The sequence below is a fragment of the Pan troglodytes genome, chromosome 23 (genome assembly GCF_028858775.2).
Source record: "Pan troglodytes isolate AG18354 chromosome 23, NHGRI_mPanTro3-v2.0_pri, whole genome shotgun sequence".
NCBI lineage: Eukaryota > Metazoa > Chordata > Mammalia > Primates > Hominidae > Pan > Pan troglodytes.
The window spans coordinates 42,779,302-42,805,538 of NC_086016.1; the positions used below are offsets into that span (position 1 = coordinate 42,779,302).

General features: G+C 41.3%; 1 protein-coding gene and 1 pseudogene across 4 annotated transcripts in view; both read right to left on the reverse strand.

Moving 5' to 3' along the window:
- Positions 1-26,237, reverse strand: part of SLC25A17 (solute carrier family 25 member 17) — a 49,376-nt gene that overhangs the window by 16,498 nt on the left and 6,641 nt on the right. The window contains exons 2-4 of one of the 4 annotated variants that reach the window (XM_016939250.4): positions 12,502-12,562; positions 8,076-8,142; positions 6,094-6,245 (exon numbers count right to left, since the gene is read on the reverse strand). The exons of 1 other annotated variant lie outside the window; for it this stretch is intronic. In XM_016939250.4, coding sequence (XP_016794739.1) covers positions 6,094-6,245; positions 8,076-8,142; positions 12,502-12,562 — 280 coding nt within the window. Of the gene's footprint in view, positions 1-6,093; positions 6,246-8,075; positions 8,143-10,863; positions 10,883-12,501; positions 12,563-26,237 lie in introns of those variants that run through there. 2 more of the 4 variants (XM_054675854.2, XM_063807914.1) reach the window with 2 other exon arrangements.
- Positions 2,253-2,924, reverse strand: LOC134809693 (riboflavin kinase-like; annotated as a pseudogene).

A 26,237-nucleotide genomic window follows, 5' to 3' on the forward strand; every position in this document is an offset into this window, starting at 1 on the left:
CAAGATCCCCAGATGCTCCAGTCCCTGATATAAAATGACACAAGTATTTGCATGTAACCTACATACATCCTCCCATACACTTTAATCTCTAGATTACTTATAATACAATGTAAAGGCTATGTAGATAGTTGTTATACTGTATTGTTTAGGGAATAATGACAAGAAAAAAAAGTCTACATGTTCAGTATAGATGCAACTACCCTCTTCTTTTTCCCCAAATACTTTCAATCCACAGTTGGCCGAATCCACAGATGTGGAACCCACGGATAAGGGCCGATTGTAGTTGAATTCTGGGTATCATAAGAAGAAAGCTTTGCTCATGGATTGGAGGTGGGGTCAGAGAGAAGGAAGATATATTCAAGATTTTTGGTGGAGCAACTGGAAGACCAGAGCTGCCATTTAGTAAAATGGAGAAGACTCCAGGAGGAGCAGTATTTTAAATTTAATTCATTCACTCAACGTTTAATAAGTACCTTCTATGTACTAGGCAGTGTGCTAAGACACTGGGGATATGGAAATAACAAAAATGTAATCTCTGCCTTTAAGGAGCTTACTGTCTAGCAAAAGATGAAGAAGAATATGCAGACTTATTGTTAGACAATAAACACTAAGACAGAGGTAGATGCCATGTTGGAGCACATAGAAAGGGCACCTAACCCAGAATAAAACCTAGGGGTGGTGGGTACAGGAAACAAGGAAAGATTCCTGAAGAAGAGGTAGCTGAGAATAAAGGGATGAATGGGAGTTAATAAGATGAAATAAGCAGTAAGACTGTTGTCAGACCACAGTTGCTGTAGAGGAATGGGGTTACTACATGGCTTGGTACAGTCAAAGACTCACAGTTTGGCATGGAAGTACACCCATACCATAATGCTTTCCCTACAGTAACAGATGCAACTGGCATAAGCAGATTTGAGAATAAACAGTTCACTCTTGGTAAGCGTAAAGCTCAGTTACTAGAAGTGGAAGAGCACAGGCATCCTAGCGAGTAGCCTACCTGTTACAAGGGCTCAGCGTGCTGTGGTGTCTGCAGTCAAGATCAGTAAAGATCAAGCTTGAGGTAATTTGTATCACAGCAGATAAGATATGTCAGGCTTTTATCCTATAAAAGTATACCAGCAGGAGTCTGGTATACTGAAGGTGCCAAGCTGCATGCAAGGAACAGATACTGAAAGCTTTTAAGCAGGGATAAAACAGACTTAGAGTTTCAGAATAGCAGTTCTTGACAGTTTTCTTTTCTTCTTTTTTTTTAGACTTGAAAAACACTTATTTTACTGTCTTTGACAACAACAACAACAACAACAACAACAACAACAACAACAACAAAGATAGGCAGGGAAAGTCTAGAGGACTTAGAATTGAACCAGCTCCATACAAAAATGAAGATGGTATAATGATGTGAGTTCAAAGAAAATGACTAAAACAAAATTTTACAAACATCTTTGTAGGTTTATGATAAACTGTCAACCTTCCATTTAATGCATTTACTTTTGTTTTATTTATAGAGATGGGGTCTCGCTATGTTGCCGAGATTGGTCTTGAACTCTGGAGCTCAAGCAATCCACCCACCTTGGCCTCCCAAAGTGCTGGGATTACAGGCGTGAGCCACTGCACTTGGCCTTAATCTGTTTACTTTTATAAGCCTTCTCTATTTAGAAGTACGCACTATACAAGTACATACATGCTGGTATTTTACCATGAAAATTTTACTTTTCATCACAAACTAGTGACTTGCCTTTTTACCCATACTTATACACATGTAATACCTTCCTAGTGGTACATCTTAATCAATATATATTTTTTAAATCTTGATTTTTAAATGAATCTTTTTGGTGCTATGACATGATGGGCTTAATTTAACAGATGAAGCATGATATGGTAACTACATTGTACTGTTTAAACTAATTCACAGGTGTAGGAAAATGTTTGATTTTTGAAATATAACCAAGATGAGGCTGGACAATAATAAACACTGGGCCGGGCGTTGCGGCTCATGCCTATAATCCCAGCACTTTGGGAGGCCAAGGCAGACAGATCACGAGGTCAGGAGTTCGAGACCAGCCTGACCAACATGGTGAAACTCCATATCTACTAAAAATACAAAAATTAGCCAGGCGTGGTGGTGTGCGCCTGTAATTCCAGCTACTCAGGAGGCTGAGGCAGCAGAATCACTTGAACCTGGGAGGCAGAGGTCACAGTGAGCCAAGATCACGCCACTGCACTCCAGCCTGGGACAGAGAGCGAGACTCCATCTCAAAAACTTAAAATAAAATAAAATCAAAACAAAACACTGAAATACTGGAAGACAGTGAATGAATAAATAATATGATTTTTCATCAGTGGCCATTCATTATTTTGCTTTTAGAAACCTGGAAGAAATTGTCTTCTTTGAGTTTCAAATGTTCTGGTAAATCTAGTCATTTCTTAGCTTCCTCAAAAATCACCTTGAATTGCTGAAATAAGTGACTCTCATGAATCAAAGTTCTTTTCTGGTCTGAGGTAGCCAACAATGGCCACATTCAGGATTTCCCCATAGAAGTGCTCTTTGAAGGTATGCATGGTATGTGTTTCCATGGACTTCTTCGTATTCTCATAGTATGGGTTCCATCCTATGCCCACCACCATCTTCTGACCATCTCTACTTCCAGCACTGGCCCAACCATAATAAATGCCACTGGATATATCGGCTGGCAGATTATCTACCACTTGCTCAGGAAAATTAGCTGTGGGGGATGCCCAGCTGCTTGTAGCCACGGCCGAAGCCCCATACCACTTGGTCCCGGCAGGAGTATGACAGATGCTTCGTAATGCAGTCTGCTCGAGGCATGGGCTGCAGCCCAGTCCCTGCGTCCTACAGAGCCACCGTCCACGCGGTGCCTGGACCCCGGACCAGCCACGGGGTGGGAAGGGGCGTGAGCTCTGTCTGCCGCGGGGGTGCACCAGGGGCCCGACGATGCCGATGACACGCCACGGAGGATCCCTGATGCCAGCGACTCAGGAGCTGGGTCTCCCGACCATTTTCATTTTCTTTCTTTCCTTCTTTCCCTACCTTTTAAAATATTTTGTTTGTTTGTTTGTTTGTTTATTTAGAGGTAGAGTTTCCCTCTTGTTGCCCAGGCTGGAGTGCAGTGGCGTGATCTTGGCTCACTGCAACCTCTGCCTGCCAGGTTCAAACAATTCTCCTGCCTCAGTCTCCCAAGTAGGTGGAATTACAGGCACCTGCTACCACACCTGGCTAATTTTTTGTATTTTCAGTAAAGGTGGGGTTTCACCATGTAGGCTAGGCTGTTCTCGAACTCCTGACCTCAGGTGATACACCCGCCTCAGCCTCTCAAAGTGCTGGGATTACAGGCATGAGCCACTGCGCCTGGTCTAAAATTTATTTTTTATAGAGATGGGGTCTTGCTTTGTTGCCCAGGCTGGTCTCAAACTGCGGGCTCAAGTGATCCTCCTGCCTTGACCTCCCAAACTGCTGGGATTACAGGGGTGAGCCACCACACCTGGCCTTGGACCATTTTCTGACAAGACAACAGATGATGCTCACAGTCAACACAGACCCGTAGACTCTCCTATGTGTCAACTGTAATCCTACCCCCTTCTCACACACTGAAGAAAACACTTTAGGCTGGGCGCGGTGGCTCACGCCTGTAATCCCAGCACTTTGGGAGGCCGAGGCAGGCAGATCACCTGAGGTCAGGAGTTCGAGACCAGCCTGGCCAACATGGTGAAACCCTATCTTTACTAAAAATATAAAAAATTAGCTGGGCATGGTGGTGGGTGCCTGTAATCCCAGCTACTCAGGTGGCTGAGGTAGGAAAATTGCTTGAACCCAGGAGGTGGAGGTTGCAGCGATCCAAGATTATGCCACTGCACTCCAGCCTGGGCAACAGAGTGAGACACAATCTCAAAAAAAAAAAAAAAAAAAAAAAGTGGAAGAGTGAACTTTAAAGTTAAAATACAACAATTAAGGTTAGTAGGCTATTTATTATATGTGTTACTTTAACTGACTTTTTAAAATTGAGCCCTGAAAAAAAAAAGAAAAAAATTGTTCATGAGCCCTGAAAAAAAAATTTTAAACAAGTGGAAAAAAGTAAAAAATGAAAGCTAACTGCCCTACTATACCAGTCCAGCTGTGTTAGGTATGGGGGAGTCTGCTGTAATCCTAAATTGCGCTAAGAGTTAGAAAGATGAACAGGACAGAGAGAGTAACACAGGGGTGGTATACATCTGGTGGGTAATGGGATGGCAGACACAGCAAATAAACCGCTTTGGACAATTTAAAAAGCAAAAGATTTCAACATATAGTCCATGAATTAGAAGTTTCATGGAAAGTTATATGAGTTACTCCCTGTAAGTTATAATCTTTCAAATGCAAATACATATAAACTAATCTAAAATGATTAAAATCAAAGTATTACAAATAACTGGTCTCAAGTATAGAAGATCCCACTAGATTGCCATTTGTTGTAATTTATGTAAAAAACAAGTCTTTTTCTGTACAGGAACTATTCTAATTTTCTTCCCCAAGTGAACAAATCTCAAACTTGAGTTCTTTGAGTCGTGATACTCTTTGAAAACTACTCTCCTAGAAAGGCTGCAAAACTGTGCAAAGTGGGTTCATGAGGAAGACCTCAAAGGGAAGATCAGACTATAGTGCAATAGTCCAGGTGAGCAATGATAAGGTTTGATTTGGGGAAATGGCTATGGATATGGAGAAGAGGAAATGGATCCAAGAGATAGTGAGGAGACAGACCAGTGGTTCTTGATGGCCAAGCAGATGTGGAGGGTGGGAAGGCACGAAGAGCCTGTGATGACTCCTAGACTTCTATCCTGAGTTATTTATCCAAAATTCAACCTCTCTCCCCTTCTCTCTAAGCACATGGCTGGTTCCTCTGGCCACCAGCCTCCATCCTGAAGCTATCTAGGAGCCCACCAATAGTAACTTTATTAGCCTAAACTCAGGGATAGTTCAAAGGGGCTCATTAGGAATAACAAAAGATACTACCACTCAGGAAATTCCAATGGTTTTAGGAACTGTGCCAGGAACCAGGGACAAAGGCCACATACATTTTTTATTATACCACATACAGACATCCTACAACTTCAGAGCAAAAAAATGTAATAACCTGATTAAAAAATAGACAAAGAACCAGAACAGACATTTCTGCAAAGATAATATACAAATGGCCAACAAACATATGAAAAGTGATGTTCAGCATCACTAATCATCAGAGAAATGCAAATCAAAGCCACAGTGAGATATCACCTCATACCCATTAGGATGGCTACTATCATAAAACAGAAAGTAAGTGTTAGTGAGGATGTGGAAAAATGGGAACTTCTGTGTACTGTTGGTGGGATTATAAATGTTACAGTGTTATGGAAAACAGTATGGAGGTTCCCGAGAAAACTGAACAGAATTCCAAATGATCCAGCAATCCCACTTCTGGGTATATATCCAGAAGAATGGAAAGCAGGCTCTCAAAGAGAGAGCTACACATCCATTTTCATAGCACTATTCACAACAGCCAAAAGATGGAAGCAACTTAAGTGCCTATTAACAGATGAATGGATAAACAGAATGTGATATATACATATAATGGAATATTATTCAGTCATAAAAAAGTAAGGAAGTCATGTCACATGCTATATGGCATGGATGAAAGTAGAAGACATTATACTAAGTGAAGTAAGCCAGTCACAAAAAAAACAAGTAGTGTATGATTCGACTTATATCAAGTATCTAAAGTAGTCAAATTCTTAGAAACCGAAAGTAGAATGGTGGTTACTAAGGGGCTCAGGGAAAGGGAAAAGGGGAGTTTAATGAGAATAGAATCAGGTCTGCAATATGCAAAAGTACTGGAGATTTGTTTCATAACATTGTGAACATGTTTAACACTACTGACCTTACACTTAAAATTAACATGGTAAATTTTATGTCACGTTTTTTAACACAATTAAAAAAAAAAAAAAACCAAGTTGCAAAACTGGCTATATTCTTTGTAAGCATTACTTTGGGCTAAGTAACCTCTTAGAGGATATAAAACCACAAGGTAAATATAAAAACATTTTATACCCAGAAAACCTTGTTACCTGCAACAAACCCAACTACCAGATCTTTTCCAGTGGTAGAATGTTGACCTTTGACCCAGAGTGCTTTGAGGCTATTAAAAGTGTAGAAGTAGACAAAATTGGAGCAGCAGAGACTGGAAATCACTGGAAACCACCCTCGATATGGTGCCAGGCTAGGGGAAAAACACAATAAGCAAAGTAAAGGTCATGGACAAATTAGAAATTGGCAGAGAAATCCTAGGAAAGGCTGACCATCATTCACATGGTCTCAAGCTTCACTCCTACACGAATACAAGGGACTCCAAACTGTACACACACCTCACATTCTGAAGGATGTCCAAATCAAGAAATCTATTCTAGCACTAATGATACCAAAGAAACAACACAAAGTCTGATTGATTTATTAATTCCTTCCCTTAATTTTCTTTAGTAACGTTGGTATATAAAATTAGAGACAACTTCCTCATGGCTGTTAGTTAACAGAGTACCATTCATGTTTTATTACAGGGCAAGAACAGTTAAAATGAAGTAATTATAGGAAATAAGTATCAAAAAAAAAAAAGATGGGGGAATTCACAAGGGCACAGGAGCTCACAGGAGCTCCTACAGGCCAAATCTGGGGCAATTTGAATACCAAAATAATGAAGTACAGTAATCAATTGTAAACCATTGAAAAATAGACATTTCTGAGCCTATACCAATAATAAGTAGATAAATAAATGAAGGAGAAGGGGAGGTCCTGCTTATAGCAGAATGCCAACACTGGTACCTGTGGAGGCAATGCTGGAGTTGGAAAGTCGTCATTTTGCAACTTCGTGGTAAATTTAGGGGAGAAATGTTGATAAAGCACAGGATATTTGTATTGTTTTGAAGTATCTCCACATAGACTGCTTATAGTTGCAAGGGAAGAAAAAAGTAATTGCACAGTGGCTAAATCAAATTTAAGAAATCATAATTAGCCAACCAAAGGCAGGCAGACAATATGTGAGTCAAGATGTGATACCTTGAGAAGGACACAATATCACATTATTCAGGCCAATAATGTATAACCTCAATGGAATCATGAGGAAATGTGAGGCAAACTTAAAAATGAGAAACTTTCTATTTTTTTTTTTTTTTGAAACGGAGTTTTGCTCTTGTTGCCCAGGCTGGAGTGCAATGGCGCGATCTCAGCTCACCGCAACCTCCACCTCCTGGGTTCAAGTGATTCTCCTGCTTCAGCCTCCTTAGTAGCTGGGATTGTAGGCATGCGCTACCACGCCCGGCTAATTTTGTATTTTTAGTAAAGACGGGGTTTCTCCATGTTGGTCAGGCTGTCTCGAACTCCTGACCTCAGGTGATCCGCCTGCCTCGGCCTCCCAAAGTGCTAGGATTACAGGCGGACTGTATTGTTTAAAAGTGTCAGTGTCATGGGGCTAAAAGGCTTTGATGTATGTAACTTACTCTCAAATAATTCAGAGGAAATTTGTGTGTGGTGTGTGTAAGGAGAGAAGGGAGGTGGGAGAGAGACAGCATGAGCAAAAATAGTAAAACAAACAGGAAAAGATGTTAACAGATGAATCTGGGTAAAGCATATACTTGTCTTCTTTGTACTAAGTTTAGTTTTGCAAATTTTTGTAAATTTAAAATTATTTCCAATAAAAAGCTAAAACAAGAAGTACATAATCTGCCTTAATGCACCTGACAGGAATGAACTAAACAACTATTATTTTTTTTTCAGTTTACTGTATATAAAACAATGCATTTTAGTTTCATGGAAGACTCCATGATCAAGAATCAAATGGCTTAAGGTAAGCATTGTACAAAAATAAATAAAAAGAATCAAATGCCTCACTACAGATCTTTAAGAAACTGAAAACAATTATGTACTTATAAATCAGGCAATTCCAAATTCACAACATTATAGTGCTATGAGAAAGATAGAAAGTAAGCATAACTCTACTGGAAGCACAGGAATCTCCTAACAAGTTGCTTTAACGAAGGTGAAATGAGGTAGTACTCACAGTCCTTCTTCTTTAATGATCTCCAGGAGCACCATGTGTGTAGTTTTGGATTTTCTTTTCTCATCAACTACAAGACCAAACAGTGCATGTTTATTTTATTAATTAAAAAAAAAATTTTTTTTTTGAGATAGTCTCACTCTGTCGCCCAGGCTGGAGTGCAGTGGCGTGATCTCAGCTCACTGCAACCTCCACCTCCTGGGTTCAAGCGATTCTCCTGTTGCAGCCTCCCAAGTAGCTGGGATTATAGGTGCACACCACCATGCCCAGCTAATTTTTGTATTTTAGTAGAGGCAGGGTTTCACAATTTTGGCCAGGCTGGTCTTGAACTCCTGACCTCAAGTGATCTGCCCACCTCGGCCTCCCAAAGTGCTGGGATTATAGGCATGAGCCACTGTGCCCCGCCTATTTTTTAATATTTTTAGAGACGGAGTCTCACTATGTTGCCCAGGCTGGTCTCAAACTCGTGGGCTCAAGGGATCCTCATGCCTCAGCCTCCCAAAGTGCTGGGATTACAGGCGTGAGCCACCATACTCGGCCTGTGTATGTTTAAACTAAATCCTTTGAGGATTATAATTGTCAACATCAGCAAGTTTCACTGAAATGCCATTTACCTCACCTTTGAGCTCCCTAGGTTGCCCCAGAACTAAATGATGCCCCTGTGTGACCATGTGCTAAATTCCCACTGCAGATCCCTTGCCCTTCATCTGTTACTCATGAACCATAAAGCAGTCTAATTTAATTCCTAATTTCCAAAGGAAAAGACGACAGAAAACATTTCTTCCTTTTTTTTTTTTTTGAGACGGAGTCTCGCTCTGTCACCCAGGCTGGAGTGCAGTGGCGTGATCTCGGCTCACTGCAAGCTCCACCTCCCGGGTTCACGCCATTGTCCTGCCTCAGCCACCGGAGTAGCTGGGACTACAGGTGCCCACCACGATGCCCGGCTAATTTTTTGTTTTTGTAGTAGAGACGGGGTTTCACTGTGTTAGCCAGGATGGTCTTGATCTCCTGACCTCGTGATCCACCCGTCTCGGCCTCCCAAAGTACTGGGATTACAGGCGTAAGCCACCGCGCCCAGCCTAATTTATTTCTTATATTTCATAAATTTCATAAAGCTCTCTTGTTTTATTCAATTAATGTATATATTTTCTCATTTTAGCATCTTATAAAGCAGAGAGGAAATAAATTACTATCTACCTTTTACAGGAGAGGCTATAGACACAAAAACTGGAAGGACAGATATGGTCGGCAGCAAAGCCAGTATTCACGTTCAAGTTTCTTTTTTCTTTTTTTTTTGAGACGGAGTCTCGCTTTGTCGCCCATGCTGGAGTGCAGTGGTGCGGTCTCGGCTCACTGCAACCTCTACCTTCTGGGTGCAAGCAATTCTCCTGCCTTAGCCTCCTGAGTAGCTGGGATTACAGGCTCCTGCCACCATGCCCAGCTAATTTTTTGTATTTTTAGTAGAGACAGGGTTTTACCATGTTGGCCAGGCTGGTCTTGAACTCCTGACCTCAGGTGATCCGCCCGCCTCGGCCTCCCAAAGTGCTGGGATTACAGGCGTCAGCCACCACACCCGGCCTGAAATTCAAGTTTCTTAAAGGGTTTTAGCCTTGCGTCTGTCTCCTAATCTAAAAAATAAAAGTCTCAAAAGGACGAGGACTGTGTTTTTCCTGGCATTCTCACTGAAAACAAAACTCACCTCAATTAACTTCAAATTTCCTACCCATACCTGAAAAGTAATTTTAGAACATAAAATATGCAAATTAACCAATTTCCTAAGAATTAAAATTGGTACCAGTATGGCTTGTGGGATGGCAAACTGGCAAACTCCTATAGAAGGCAATCTGAGGCTGGGCATGGTGGCTCACGCCTGTAATCCCAGCACTTTGGGAGGCCGAGGTGGGTGGATCACCTGAGGTCAGGAGTTCGAGATCAGCCTGGCCAACGTGGCGAAACCCCGTCTCTACCAAAAATACAAAAATTAGCTGGGCATGGTGGCACATGCTGTAATCCCAGCTACTCGGGAGGCTGAGACAGGAGAATCACGTGAATCCAGGCCGAGATTGTGCCACTGCACTCCAACCTGGGTGAGAGAGACTCTGTCTCAAAAAAAAAAAAAAAAAAAAAAAAAAAAGAAAGAAGGCAATCTGGCAATAACCATCAAAATTACAAATACAATTACCCTTTAATGCAGTAATCCTATATCTGGGAATTTATCCCATAGAATTCACAGAAACAACATGGCATAGGAACAAATCTATTCTTACATCATTTCTGTAATAACAAAAGGGTGGAAACAACCCCAGAATCTACAACAGGGGAAGGGTGATACAGATTATGTTGCATTCACACCATGGAATGGAACACTCCACGGCTGTAAGACAGACGAAGACGCTCCCAATGCGCTGATTCGGAAGGCATCTAAAACATACTGTTAAGTGAAAAGTTCAAAGTACAGGACAGCATGTAAAGTATGCTTTTTGTGTAAAAAAGGGAGAGAAAAAAAAAGTAAAAAGGGGAGAAAATTAAGACTACATATTCTTATTCGCTTGTTATTCCATAAAGAAAGTCTGCAAGGCTACTCAAGAAACTGATAAACATGTTACCTGCAGTGAAGAGGAAAGGGAGACAGGGCAGACTAAGAGTGAGCATTTTCACTGCACTGTATACCTTTTTATATATTTTGCCTGTTGAATCATGTAAAATTATTTATCCAAAAACTATAAAATTAACCAAAAATAGTAGGCATAAAGGGTTTAACCTTTGAATTACTATTCAAAGCTAATCTTACTCATCTCTTCATGCAAGTTCTGGCATAGGTTTACAATTTCAACTTGAACAAATCTGAGGGAAAAAGAAGCAAGAATCACAGTGAGTTGTAGAGTCCCATAACGCTGCAAAGGCAGATTAGGACTACATGCCTACATTAGCAATGGCATTGAGTATGTGGCTCCAGTATATTCCTATTCTGCCTCTTCTTTTGAGACCATCTAACTCCCTCAAAAAACTCTCCACTGTGTGCCTTAAAAAAGTCATATGGCTTTTTAGAAAAGGATTGTAACACATCAAAATTATTAATGCAAGCCCACTCAGGTTCTTAGATTAGAAAATGGCTAAGGCTATGACTCATCCAGGAATGACTCTCTGTTAATTAGGAAACATGATGTCTTCTAGAAAGAAAAGGAAAATAAACCTTAAAAATAAAAAATAAAATAGGAAACAATGATGACCAGTATTTAAAGTCAATGGTGGATCTCTATAGCATCAGAAATCATTGATTAATTCAGAAATCACTATACTGGGGTGGAGGCCGAGGTGCGCCAGGCCTGTATGCCCGGCCAGCCCTTCCTCCGCAGCCAACAAATGCACATGGGTTTTTCTTGCTGTGGCCACAAGGACATCTGATAAAGCCTTTGCCCCATGGGCACCTCTGGCTTTCCCACCCTGACCTGGAACCTCTGCAAGGGCTGTAGAGTAAGCACTGCCTCTGCACCCCGGGAGGAGCAGCGGTCCTGAGCGTCTCAGATCTGCATAGAAGGGGGCACTGCCCATTCTCATTTCCAGGCTAAAGTCACCCCAGAATGTGGCTTCACAGGGTGTGTGGAGAAAACCGCAAGCAGCTCATCTAAGGAATGAGTTTGAAAGCCTCCCACTTGGCTCTGATGGAAATACACCTGTTCTGGAAATTCGAAGGGGCTGTTGATATGGCCTTGATCTTTGCCTGTCTTGTCATCAGTTGTCAGCAACAACTGGGCGAAAAGCTCTGGAAAAGGTCTGGAGGCAAATTGAGTCCACAGAGCTACAGTCCACCCTTTACCCTGGGATCACTGATGGGCAGAAAAAGAGTGAAAGCTTCCTTCCCCACTGTAATCTGGAGCAGGAAGTCAAGGGGCCTCTAGAGTGGGAAAGGGGGTGGGCAACTTTAGGCCCCAGTCTACCAGGTATCTATCTTCTCCCTCTTCTACAACTTATTTCAAACTTCTGGGATACAGTTTCAGCTGAAAAGTTTATTTTCTCAGTCAAAACTTGTTCCCCCTTAACCCTATCCCCTCTAGAAAAATAAAAGCACACATACATTAAAAAAAAAAAAAAAAGAGGCTGGGTACGGTGGATCATGCCTGTAATCCCAGCGCTTTGGGAAGCCAAGGCAGGAGATCACCTGAGATGAGGAGTTCAAGACCAGTCTGGCCCATATGGTGAAACCCCGTCTCTACTAAAAAAGAGGTTCCTGTAATCCCAGCTACTTGGGAGGCGGAGGCAGGAGAATCGCTTGAACCCGGGAGGCAAAGGTTGCAGTGAGCCGAGATCATGCCATTGCACTCCAGCCTGGGCTACAAAAGCGAAACTCCGTCTCAAAAAAAAAAAGAAATTACTAGAGAAAATGTTTGCTTCCTGACACCATACAAATAGGAGTATGATTTCTACTTACCCTGAAGTCGAAGTCTAGCTGTATCCAGGGGAAAAAACACTGTCATTGCTGTCACGCTTCCCTGAAAAGTTTGAAAAAGGCCATTACAGCATCACAAACATAGTTTAAGTCACAACTTTTTTTTTTTGAGACAGGATCTTGCTCTGTCATCTAGGCTGGAGTGCAGTGGCATGGTTGTGGTTTACGGCAGCCTTGAACTCTTGGGCTCAAGTGATCCTCCCACCTCAGCTTCTCAAGTAGTTGGGGTTACAAGCACATACCCTCCAGGTGTATATCACCATGTTTGGCTAATTTTTAAATTTTTCTGTAAAGATGGGGGTCTCACTTTGTTGCCCAGGCTGGGAGTCACAACTTTTTTTTTTTTTTTTTTGAGATGGAGTCTTGTTCTGTTGCCCAGGCTAGAGTGCAGTGGCACGATCTCAACTCACTGCAACCTCCGCCTCCCAGGTCCAAGCGATTCTCCTGCCTCAGCCTCCTGAGTAGCCGGGATTACAAGTGCCTGCCACCACGCGACTATTTTTTGTATTTTTAGTAGAGACGGGGTTTCACCATGTTAGCCAGGATGGTCTCGATCTCCTGACCTCATGATCCACCCGCCTCAGGCCTCCCAAAGTGCCGGGATTACAGGCGTGAGCCACTGTGCCTGGCCGGGAGTCACAACTTTTAAATGAACAGAAGTTTATTATTAGCAATCGATCAAATCAGATTTTTAGTGAACAAATACATACAATATTTTAATCTATTAGGATTAGCAATGTTCAAGCTTCTACTATGCTTTAGTAGAAGTATTTAATTTTTCAAAAGAAAACTCCTCTTTCTGTCTCTCTCAGACACTGAAAAAGAAAACATTTCCCTGCATATGACAAACTTAGGGGTTTGTAACCTAGGACACATGTCAAAGATAGCAGGCAAATGGATTTTTAACCTTCTACAGGTCAGTTTCTGCTATCATGAGCACTCCCTGATAACCCCCAAAACCAAAATACCCGGTAATTAAACAGACACATACTTTTATTCTGTGCTTAATACATTCACCACAAATTGAAAGGACATGTAAGAATCATATTGTCTTTGAAATAGTAGTTTGCTTGTGTTTTAAATTAAATAGGAACAATCTCTTTGCTAACAATTCTTTAAGCTCATCCAAGATAACACAATGACACAAATTATCAATGAAAAAAAACAAGCAAACAACAAGTTTTTCCACTCATAAGGTCCTATATAAAAACCACAAGCATATATTTAGGGATGAAACTATATACATGAAACTTCCATTTTGGTTTATGGTTCTCAATCCAGATGCATACCCACTGGTATAGATTTACAGGCATAAAATCAAGTTTCAGACTGCTGATCTAATAATGGTTACCAAAAAAATTAACTAATTAATTAGTTAATTATTTTAGAGACAGTGTCTTGCTATGTCATCTAGGCTCCAGTGCAGTGGCGTGATCATAGTTCACTGTAACCTTGAACTCCTGGGCTCAAGCAATTTTCCTGCCTTAGCATTCCAAGTATTTAGGACTACAGATGTGTGTCACCACATCCAGATAATTTTATTTTTTGTAAAGACAGAGTCTCACTATATTTACCCAGGCTGACCTCAAACTCCTGGCCTCAAGTGATTCTCTGGCCTCAACTTCCCAAAGTGCAGGAGTACTAGGTGTGAGCCACTGCACCTGGCTTCATACAGTATTTTAATCATGAGGTAGAGGTTGCAGTAAGCCAAGATTGTGCCACTGCACTCCAGCCTGGGTGACAAAGCGAGACTCTGCCTCAAAAAAAAAAAAAAAAAAATTGAATAAAGGCCAGGCATGATGGCTCACGCCTGTAATCAATTCCAGCACTTTGGGAGGCCAAGGTGGGCAGATCATGAGGTCAGGAGTTTGATACCAGCCTGACCAACATGGTGAAATCCCCTCTCTACTAAAAATGCAAAAAAATTAGCTGGGCCTGGTGGCACATGCCTGTAATCCCAGCTACTTGGGAAGCTGAGGCAGGGGAATTGCTTGAACCAGGGAGATGGAGGTTGCAGTGAGCCGCGATCATGCCACTGCACTCCAGCCTGGGCAAAAGGGACTCTGTCTCAAAAAAGAAAAAAGAAAAAAAACTATTATATATATATATATATATATATATATATATATGATAAATAACTAGGAGCTAGGTCAACTTAAATAAGAAAATTTGGTAGGCCTATTATCAATTTAAATAGGTCAGCCTCCATGACAAGGGAGAATACTCTAATATTTGTATTCTTCAAAACACATATTAAATGTTACCTCTCCCCGCCTATCAGCTTACAATTGGTTGTTCCGTCCTCTAGGTTGCCATTAGCACTTATTTATGGCTCTTTCAGCACATATACTACAGTGAAATCCAACTCTTCTGCTAATTTGTGAGAGTATTCTTTCTATATCTGTGCACATCCTAGATTCTCAATTAAACATTTATTCAATTCACTGTACTTTCACTTATTTATGCTTTTTTGATGACCCCAACATAACTGTTCTTTTCTAGCCATGATAAATGATTAAATGATACTCAATGTTTCAAGAAATGACACTCAACGACTAAATGATATTCAATGTCTCACAAAACACTGAACCCACAAAGCTTTACAAATCCTACAAATCCATGCATCCAGCATCCTTGCTCATCTTCAGGAGGCAATTTCCAAGAAAAATGGGAGCTGGAAAGTTAGAGAAAGCTTATTAAGTTTATTAAGGCTCTGGCACTCATTTTCTATCGCATGGTACTGCATTTCTTTTCTTTTCTTTTTTTAAGACGGAGTCTTGCTCTTGTTGCCCAGACTGGAGGGCAATGGCGGGATTTCGGCTTACTGCAACCTCCACCTCTTGGGTTCAAGCGATTCTCCTGTCTCAGCCTTCCGAGTAGCTGGGATTAAGGGCGCCCGCCTCCATGCCCAGCTAATTTTTTGTATTTTTAGTGGAGACGGGGTTTCATCATGTTGGCCAGGCTGGTCTCGAACTCCTGACCTCAGGTGATCCACCCGCCTCGGCCTCCCAAAATGCTGGGAATACAGGCGTGAGCCACCGTGCCTGGCCGGTACTGCATTTCTTTGAAGGGTACTGCATAGACAGGGCATCTCCAGACAGAAAAAGTCTAGCCTGGAAGCTACCTCTTCAAACACTGGGCCACCTTCATCCCTCGTTTCTGCCAGCTTTAAATAGATACTTGAAGGTTCCTAAACATAGAATTCCTTGCCTACCTACCTGGATATCTTGAAGTGAAACACCAAGATAAAGAGAACAGTCAGCCCAAACAGCTCATTGGTCTATTACTACCTCAAGAACTGGCATATGAAAATTCAAATCAGGCCAGGCACGTTGGCTCAAGCCTGTAATCCCAGCACTTTGGGAAGCCGAGGCAGATGGGTCACCTGAGGTCAGGAGTTCGAGACCAGCCTGGCCAACATGGTGAAACCCCCCCCTCTACTAAAAATACAAAACTTAGCCAGGCGTGGTGGTGGGCACCTGTAATCCCAGCTACTTGGGAGGCTGAGGCAAGAGAATCACTTGAACCCGGGAGGCGGAGGTTGCAGTGAGCCAAGATCGTGCCACTGCACTCCAGCCTGGACAACAAGAGGGAAACTCCTTCTCAAAAAAAAGAAAATTCAAATGAGTAACACCAAGTAACAGTTTTATAAATTTAGTAGCACTGGAAAGACTGGATCAAGAGGGTTAGCTGAAAACCCACCACTGCCTCCTCCCTACTCCAATGATTAATAATGAGAACAGATTTTTATATAAAAGGACTATATAGAAAAACAAAAAGGGGTCTAATTGGTAGATGAGAATTAAAAGAATACCACAGTGAGACATTTCAAAATTTATTTATTTATAAGTGCCATGTAATAATTGTACATGTTTATGGGGTGCAATGTAGTGTTTCAATGCATGTACACACTGTATAATGATCAAACTGGGGTAATTACCACACCCATTACTTTAAACATCATTTCTTTGTGGTGATAACATCGGAAATCTTCTCTTCTAGCTATCCTGAAATACGCACGACATTGTTATTTGCTATCGTCACCATAGTTTGTAATAGAACACCAGAACTTATTCATGTCTAACTTTTTCTTCTTTTAAAGAGATGGGGTCTCCCTGTGTTGCCCAAGTTGGCCTTGAACTCCTGGGTTCAGGCGATCCTCCTGCCTCAGATTCCCGAGTAGCTGGAACTGCAGCCCTGTGCCACCACAGTACCTGGCTTAAATGAAACTTTGTACCCTTTAACTAACCTCTCCTGGTCCCCCTCTCCTTCTTACCATCTCTAGCCCCTGGTAACCACTATTCTACTCTCTACTTATATAAAATCAATTTTTTTAGATTCTACTTATGAGTAAGATCATGCGATGTTTGTTCTTCTGTGCCTGGCTTACTTCACTTAACATAATATTTATTGTCCAGGTTCATCCATGTCACCACAAATGGCAGGATTTCATTCTGTTTTACAGCTGAATAAAATTCCCATTGGTATATTTACATTTTTCTTATCCATTCATCTGTAGATAAGCATTGATTCCACATTTTTTCTACTGTAAATAGCACTGCAATTAACACAGATATGCAGAGGTCTCTTTGACATGCTGATTTCATTTCCTTTGGATATATACCCAGTAATGGGATTCCTGGATCATATGGTAGTTCTATTTTTAATTTTTTGAGGAACCTCCATAATGTTTCCATAATGGCTGTACCAATTTACATTCCCATCAACAGTGTGCAAGAGTTCCCTTTTCTCAGTATCCTCACCAGCATTTGCTAGTTTTTGGTTTGTTTTTTTTTTAATGGCTAAGTTGGAAAGTGGCTCACCGTATGCTACACATTTCCACTATGTCGGATCTCACTTCTACTTTCCAGCTGAGCCATCTGAGGTGACTGGGCAAGTCCTTTCTCTGAATGTTTCATTTCCCATAAACGAGAAAATAGGTGGAGGGCCTTAGAGAGTTTTGATGTGAATAACAGCTATTAGATATCATCAAGAGCTTTTTCTCCAGACGACACTGACACAGGCACACTGGGTTCTGCTTTCCTTATATCCCCCTTCTGAGCCCAGGCCCTGTTCCTCTCACTTTCAATCCCAATTCGGGCTTCAAAGGACTAGCAAAAGGAGTCCTTTTAATAATATCTAGTGCTCCTTTGTCCTGAAATCTGGCTAAGGGAAGATTTCAGGGCCTCAGCTGGTTGAGGAATGGTAGAGACAATCCATCCTCGCCCATCTACGCACCCAACCCCAGAGCAAGTGTGTACTTGGGGCTCGCTGGTACCTAGACGTGCAAGGTCACTCTACCAGGGCCCCTGTGAAGGAATGGGATCCCTATTTTCTGTCTTTTTTATAATAGTCAATCTAATTGGGGTGAGGTGATATCCCATTGTGATTCTGACTGGCATTTCTCTAATGATTAGTGATGTTGAGCTTTTTTTTAAGTATCTCTTGGCCAATTCTATGTCTTCTTTTGAGAAATGTCTATTCAGAGCTTTCATTTTTTTAATTATTTACTTGGTTTTTGTTTGTTTTGTTTTTGTTTGTTTTTGCTATTGAGTTGTGTGAGTTGCTTGTATATTCTGGATATTAACCTCTTGTCAGATGCATAGTTTGCAAATAGTTTCTCCTATTGTATAGGTTGTTGTCTCTTCACTCAGGCCAGCCATTACGCCCAGCCTGAAGTGTTTTATTGAGTGTGTGAGAAAAGGGTGGGATTATGGTTGACATGCAGGAGAGCCTCCGGGTCTGTGTCGATTGTGAGCATCATCTGTTGTCTTGTGAGAAAATGGCCCAAGGCCAGGTGTGGTGGCTCACCCCTGTAATCCCAGCACTTTGGGAGGTCAAGGCAGGTGGATCACTTAAGCCAGGAGTTTGAGACCAGCCTGGGCAACATAGCAAGACACTGACTCTATAAAAATAAATATAAAAAAGGTGGGGAAAGAAAGAGAAGGAAAGAAAGAAAGAAAGAAAGAAAAAGAAAATGGTTAAGAACTGCTGTTCTGAACAAAGCATTATTGGCTGGGAGCAGTGGCTCACGCCTGTAATCCTAGCACTTTGGGAGGACAAGGCAGTAGATCACTTGAGGTCAAGAGTTCAAGACCAGCCTAGCTAAAACGGTGAAATCCTATCTCTATTAAAAATACAAAAATTAGCTGGGAGTAGTGGCACACGCCTGTAATCCCAGCTACTCGGGAGGCTGAGGCAGGAGAATCGCTTGAACCTGGGAGGCAGGAGAATCGCTTGAACCAGAGGTTGCAGTGAGCCAAGTTCGTGCTACTACACTCTAGCCTGGGCAACAGAGTGAGTGAGACTTCGTCTCAAAAAAAGATAGCAGAGGAATACAGAAGAGTAGTGGGAATGCTGCAGTGTGATGAGGACTCAACCCAACATTCCTGGCTTTGAAGATGGGATAAAAAGCCACTAGCCAAGGAATGTGGCGGCCTCTAGAAGCTGGAAAAGGCAAGGAAATGGATTATCCCCTAGAGCACACATGTCCAACCTTTTAGGGATAATCCTGGAACATACTGGAAGAAGAAGAATTGTCTTGGGCCACACATAAAATATACTAACACTAATGAGAGCTGATGAGCTTAAAAAAAGTTCTGTGCATAATTTTTGTGATATCCGCCACACCAGATAAGCAAAAAAGTCCTCGCATTCAAAGGGCTGGACACGGCTGCAGGCCTGGAGTCTCCAAAAAGGAATACAGTTCTGCTGACACTTTGATTTTAACTCTGTGAGACCCGCATCAGTCTGATCTACAGATCTACAAGAACTACAGAAAATAAATTTGTGTTATTTTAAGCCACTAAGTCTTGGTCATTTGTTACAGCAGCAATAGAAAACTAATACAGCAGGATTACTATTACGCAAATTGTGGACACAAACACTGGGAAGCAGAAGGAAGCCCTGGGCCAGCTTTCAGGTTGACTGACTGGGTGCCACAGTAATACCAGACAGGCAGTACCAGTCCCAGCTAGTAACTGTGAGTATGGGAACCTGACATGCCAAAGGTGACTTGGAGCACCCAGCTGGAACAGGAAATTCTGTGCCCAGAAAGCTAACCATTATCATATTTTGCCAGAAACCCATTCCACCTTTTTGCTACAATCCCTGGAGGCTGGAAGCAGTAAACAGATAGGCAGAGGCAGGGGGAAAGCTGTGAAGTGGGGAGGAAACTAAAAGCTGACCAGTTTTAACCAATTAAAGGAAAGGGTACACACACATACACACACATGTATGGATTTCTTTTAGGCTTTGTTAGAAAACGTAAGTGTAAATGTGAGGGTTAAATATTTAAAGTTGAAATGTAGGCTTCCATTTCCAGCAATATGGTAGCCTAGACAACGTGCTGCAAAATACCTAGAAATGTCGAATAAAATATATATAACAAATATCCTTTAAATGCTTAGCTGAGCTTGCAAGAAAGTAAGGGAAATCCATTGGGGCCAGAAAGAAGATTAAAAACCTACAGGGTTATGAAGGCTCTTCTATTTTGGTTGTCTGAGGATTTTTTTTGCCAGTCTAATTGCTCAAGGGGCTTAAAAAAAAGGTGGAATTAACATATTATAAAATTAACCATTTTAAAGTATTCCATTCTATATATTCATAATATTATTCAACCACTACCAAAGTTCCAAAATATTTTCATCATCCCAAAGAAAATCTCATACTCATTAAGCAAGTACTTCCCATTTCCCCCTTCACTCAGTTCCTGGCAGCCACTAATCGGCTTTCTGTCTCTATTCTGGATATTTACTCTAAAGGAAATCATGTAACCTGTGACTTTTTGCTACCGGCTTTTCCTTTCTTGTCTTAGAGATGGGGTCTTGCTATGTTGCCCAGGCTGGAGTACTGTCTGTACCTATTCATAGGCACAATCATTGTATACTACAGCCTTGAACTCCTGGCTCAAGTGATCCTTCTGCCTCACTCTCCCAAGTAGCTATGACTACTGATGATTGCCACCATGCCCGGCCATGGCTTCTTTACACTTATCATGCTTTCAAGGTTCACCCATCTTGTAGCACATACAAATTCTTCATTCCTTTTTATAGCTGAGTGTTCCATTGTGTGTATATGCCACATTTTATCTATTCAAAATGTTTTGGAATGAGATAGAGGTGGTGGTTATACAACATTGTGAATGTATTAAATACCACTGAACTATGATTGAAATAAGTTTATGTTGTATGAATTATATCTCAATTAAAAAAATTAATCCTCACAACAACCCAGTGAAGCAGGCACTATCATTCTCTTTATTTTATAGACAAGGAAGCAGATGCCAAAAGGTACAGCAATTTTCCTAAAGTCAGACAGTTTGTGATAGAATCAGTATTTGAACATAGGCAGCCTGACTACAGAACTCACGCTCTTACTATAATTAAAACTTTCTAAAAATTACTAATATAGAAATAAAAATTAGAGGCCAGGTGCGGTGGCTCACGCCTGTAATCCCACCACTTTGGGAGGCCAAGGTGGACGGATCATGAGGTCAGGAGATCGAGACCATCTTGGCTAACACAGTGAAACCCCTTCTCTACTAAAAATACAAAAAATTAGCTGGGTGTGGCAGCGTACACCTGTAGTCCCAGCTACTCAGGAGGCTGAGGCAAGAGAATAGCGTGAACCCGGGAGGCGGAACTTGCAGTGAGCCGAGATCGCGCCACTGCACTCCAGCCTGGGTGACAGAGCAAGACTCCATCTCAAAAAATAATAATAATAATAATGTACTCCAAATGCTAAAGGTAAATTTGGAACACAGCATTCTATACCTCAGGGACTTGCTATATTTGTCTCCTAGCCAAGCAAACACAAAGATGACTGTTTTTATAAGCAGCTGTTACCTGAAGCAAAATTATTTGTTATATATGTGAGTCTTATGCCAAGCTGTATAAGCACCTAACTTTTCAGAATTTGAATTAAATTTATCTTAACATAAACACTCATTTTTTTCCCCGAGGACTGTCTGTTCACTTACATAAAATTAGAAGGCACAAAATACCAAGAAGATAACCACAATGTACAATACTGTTGTGCGAGAGAGGCATAAAATAAATCCATTATTTTGAGTCCCACAGAATTCTAACCATCTATCTGAGTGGGAGTTCTAACGCTGACAGCAATTACAATTTTAAAGAATCTATTTCCCAAGAGACACCCTTCTTTGTATCTCACTCAAAACATTTTTAATTACAACACTCTATCTTCCCACCCCCGCAGCATTTAACCATTCAGTGTTGGGAGAATAAGTGACTTCCTACACTATATTGGCACTTGAAGCAGTGGAGTCCCTTCAGCTGAGAAGTGAGGAGATGGGGCAGGGTAGTTAAGGGGTCTGCCCAAAGCCAGAGTGGCAGAGGCAAGGTTACAACCAAGATCTCTGACTCCTACTCCTACTGTTTATTGTTCTCCTACAGAAGTTCTCAACCTTTTTTCAATGAAGACACACATGACATTGAAATTTTCTTTTCCACTTATAAAAGTGTACACAACACACACACATAAGATCTGGGAAAATCAAACAACTAATTCTTAAGAATGATTATATGGGGAGGGAGGGAATTAAGAGTGGTTTCCATTTCTCATGCTACGCATCTCTGTACAATGTTTTTATAAAGAAGCATGTGTTAAACATTTCCATTTTGAAGTGGGTAAGAGGCAAATATTTTTTGTAAAAGACATCAGAACACAAGATATAATACAGTCTAGTGATTCTCAAACTATAGTCTGGAGATCCCTAAAAGTCCCCAAATCCTTTCTAGGAGGTTTTGTAGGATTAAAAACCTTTTCATAAGAATCATTATGAAATAATAAGATGCTATTTGCCTTTCTCATTCTTATTCTCTCACAGTGTGTAGCAAAATTTTCCAAAGGCTACGCATAAATGTGTGATATTGCAACAGACTGAATTCAGAAGCAGATAAAAGGATCCAGCTATCTTCTATCAAGTCAAAGAGAGGTTTGCAAAACTATACATCAATGCCATTCATCTTATGACGTTTTGGAAAATATGGCTTAAAAAATATAGCTTATGTATGTTAACATGTAATGGATGTATTTTACCTTTTTTTTTTTTGTAGAGGCGAGACAACATTGGAATTTTAGGTATGAGCAACCACACCCAGCTAATGTATTTTTAATGATTTTTAATGAATTAAGAAATATCTTGGCCGGGCTCAGTGGCTCATGCCTGTAATCCTAGCACTTTGGGAGGGTGAGGTAGGAAGACTGCTTGAGGCCAAGAGTTCAAGACCACCATGGCCAACAACATAGACCACATCTCTTTAAAAAAACAAACAAACAAAAAGGCTCACACCTGTAACCCCACTTTGGGAGGCCGAGGTGGGCGGATTGCTTGAGCCCAGGAGTTTGAGACCAGCCTGAGCAACATGGTGAAACATGTAGAAACCCAGTCTCTACAAAAAAAAAAAAAAAAAAAAAAAAAAATTAGCCAGCGTGGTGGTGCACGCCTGTAATCCCAGCTATTTGGGAAGCTGAAGTGGGAGAATTGCTTGAGCCTGGGCTGTTGGGGCTACAGTAAGCTGAGATTGTGCCACTGCACTCCAGCCTGGGTACACAGTGAGACCCTGTCTCAAAAAAAAACACCAAAAAACAAAACCAAATATCTCAATGATTTCTCAGTTTTAATTTCTAACACAATAATATTGATTGTTATAACCACATAAGCAAGACTCTGGGGTTGGTGAAAATTTTTAGGAGTGTGAATGGGTCCTATGAGTATAGTTTGAACACAGGCCATTAACTACAAAAAAAATACATTATTAACAAACTTCATTATTATATACTATCATCTAACCTGACATCATCACACTACCTCTGGGTTGGCCACTGTCCTTTCCAGGAAAACTCTATAAAAAGGTAAATACCTCTAGGAAGCTATATATTATATAGGATATTAATTATATCCTATAATTAATGTCTCACAGATGATCATTTATTAGGGTTTTTTTAAAATGATGGGCTGTGATATTATGATGCAAAGTATATATTTGGTCCTCATCCTAGGCTCCTGACACAGAGCTCCTGGTAAAATTCTTGTAATTTCCTGAATGACAGGAATGTCTTTTGTTATAATAGTGTCTTAGTCCCTGGTTCCTGATACAAGAGCATCCAAGACCCTTGGAATCTCCAGAGTGCTAACAGTGTCTTTTTGTATACTGGTGGTCCCTATCTTTTAGTGCATTAATTGCATCTTCAGCTGTATCTAATATGTTCAGAAATCTGTGCTTGAATCTGAACATATCACTAAGCTTCAACAATTAACAAATTCATAGCTATGCATTAAATATTCTTTTTTTTTTTTTTTTTTTTGAGACAGAGTTTCACTCTTGTTGCCCAGGCTGGAGTGCAATGGCGTAATCTCAGCTCACTGCAACCTCCACCTCCCGGGTTCAAGTGATTCTCCTGCCTCAGCCTCCTGAGTAGCTGGGATTACAGGCATGCGCCACTACGCCCGGCTGATTTTGAGTTTTTAGTAGAGACACGGTTTCTCCATGTTGGTCAGGCTGGCCTCAAACTCCCAACCTCAGGTGATCCGCCCACCTTGGCCTCCCAGAGTGCTAGGATTACAGGCGTGAGCCACCGAGCATTAAATATTCTAATAGTAAATTTTTAATCGATCAAAGCAAAGCATGCACATAGTTTAAAAAATCACATAGTATAAATGACAAAATATAGCAGTTTTTGCCCCACTCCTCTCTATTTTATCCAATCTTCCTTCAGAGAGGCAATTAAATTCTTCTAGTTGTTTGTTTTGGAATTTATACATCTCCATATAATAATATACTGATATCTTATTAATCATTTTTAGACATTATTTACATTCTCTTATGGGGAATGAGAATTCAGCTCTCTTATACCACATTCCCTCTTTTTTCGTGGTTATTGTTTTGAGACAGGGTCTCACTCTATTGCCCTGGCTGGAGTACAGTGGCACAATCTCAGCTCACTGCAACCTCCACCTCTGGGTGGAGGTCAATTAATCCTCTCACCTCAGCCTCCCAGGTAGCTGGGACCACAGACGTGAGCCACCACACCCAGCTAATTTTTGTATTTTTTGTAAAGACAGGGTTTTGCCATGTTGCCCAGGCTGGTCTTGAATCCCTCTCTTTATTCTCTCCATCCTTCTAATAGTTAAGATTTTTGCTTAAATCAATATTCAGTGTTCCCATGATTATCATGTATTAACTTTTATTTTTAATTTTTGTGTTTTTTTTTTTAGTAGAGATGGGGTTTCACTGTGTTGGTCAAGCTGGTCTCAAACCCCTGGCCTCGAGTGATCTACCCATCTCAGACTCCCGAAGTGCTGGGATTACAGGCGTGAGTCAATAAGCCTGGCCAATCGTGCAGTAACTTTTAAATTGTAGTCATTTTATTTCTAGATTTCTTTTTTTTTTGAGACAGGGTCTCATTCTGTCGCCCAGGCTGGAGTGCAGTGGTGCAATCGTGGCTCACTGCAACCTTGGCTTCCCAGACTCAAGCGATTCTCCAGCCTCAGACTCCTGAGTAGCTGAGACTACAGGTATGAGCCAGCACAGTGCTGGCATCTGCTTCTGGTGAGGGCCTCAGGTGGCTTATGATCATGGTGGAAGGTGAAAGGGGAACAGGTATGTCACATGGTAAGAGAGGGAGTAAGAGAGAGAGGCGTGGGTACCAGGCTCTTTTAAATAACCAGCTCTCCCATGAACTAACAGTGAGAACTCACTCATCACCAAGGGGATGGCACCAAGCCATTTATGAGGGATCTGCCCCCATGACCCAAACACCTCCCACTAGGCCTCACCTCCAACACTGGGGGTCACATTTCAACATGAGATTTGGAGGGGTCAAACATCCAAACTGTATCAGTCACATAAACGATTTTTAGCCTAAGTTCTTGGGGATTTGGGGGGTTCCTCTTTTTTGTGAACAATTCTGCAACTGACACCTGGATTTCTTTCTTTTTCTCTTTTTCTTTTTCTTTCTCTCTCTCTCTCTTTCTTTTTAACTTATTTATTTTTAGAGATGAGGTCTCACTACATTGCCCAGGCTGGTCTCAAACTCCTGGCCTCAAGTGTTTTGCCTGCCTCAGCCTCTCAAAGTGCTATGATTATAGGCGTGAGTCACCACGCCCAGCCTGGCACCTGGATTTCTTAAGAATGCATCATCATCTACATTTCAGGCTACTTACTAAAAAAAAATAGATGGTTTATTCATTCTGGGCTATATCTCTCCTGTAAATATCTAAAGTATACTTTTTAATTTGGTCAACACAATCCGCATATGAAGTTGGGCTTACAGACAGAGTAAGAATGAAACACTGGGTAAATCTGGTCAAGACTTGGTCCCCCCAGCGTGTGCAATCTTATGGGAATAATAGATAGGAACATACATAAATACAGAAGCATATTTTCATGCCTTTTAAGCATAAAACAATGATGTTTGGGTTGGTATACCAACCAAATCACCAAATGTGACTGACTGTTTCTAAAATGTTGATTCATCCTAGCAGGGTGAAAACTAGTGGTGGGGGTAAAAAAGACAATGCTAGTCCAAAATCAGTTTCCAGAGGGGTCCCGAAGTGGCTGAGTCACAGCAGCACCACTGAAATCAATGTATAGCCTCTCCTGATTTAGAACACTGCATTATAGAACAGAAAGATTATTTTAAAGCCAGGCACGGTGGCTCACACCTGCAATCCCAACACTTTAGGAGGT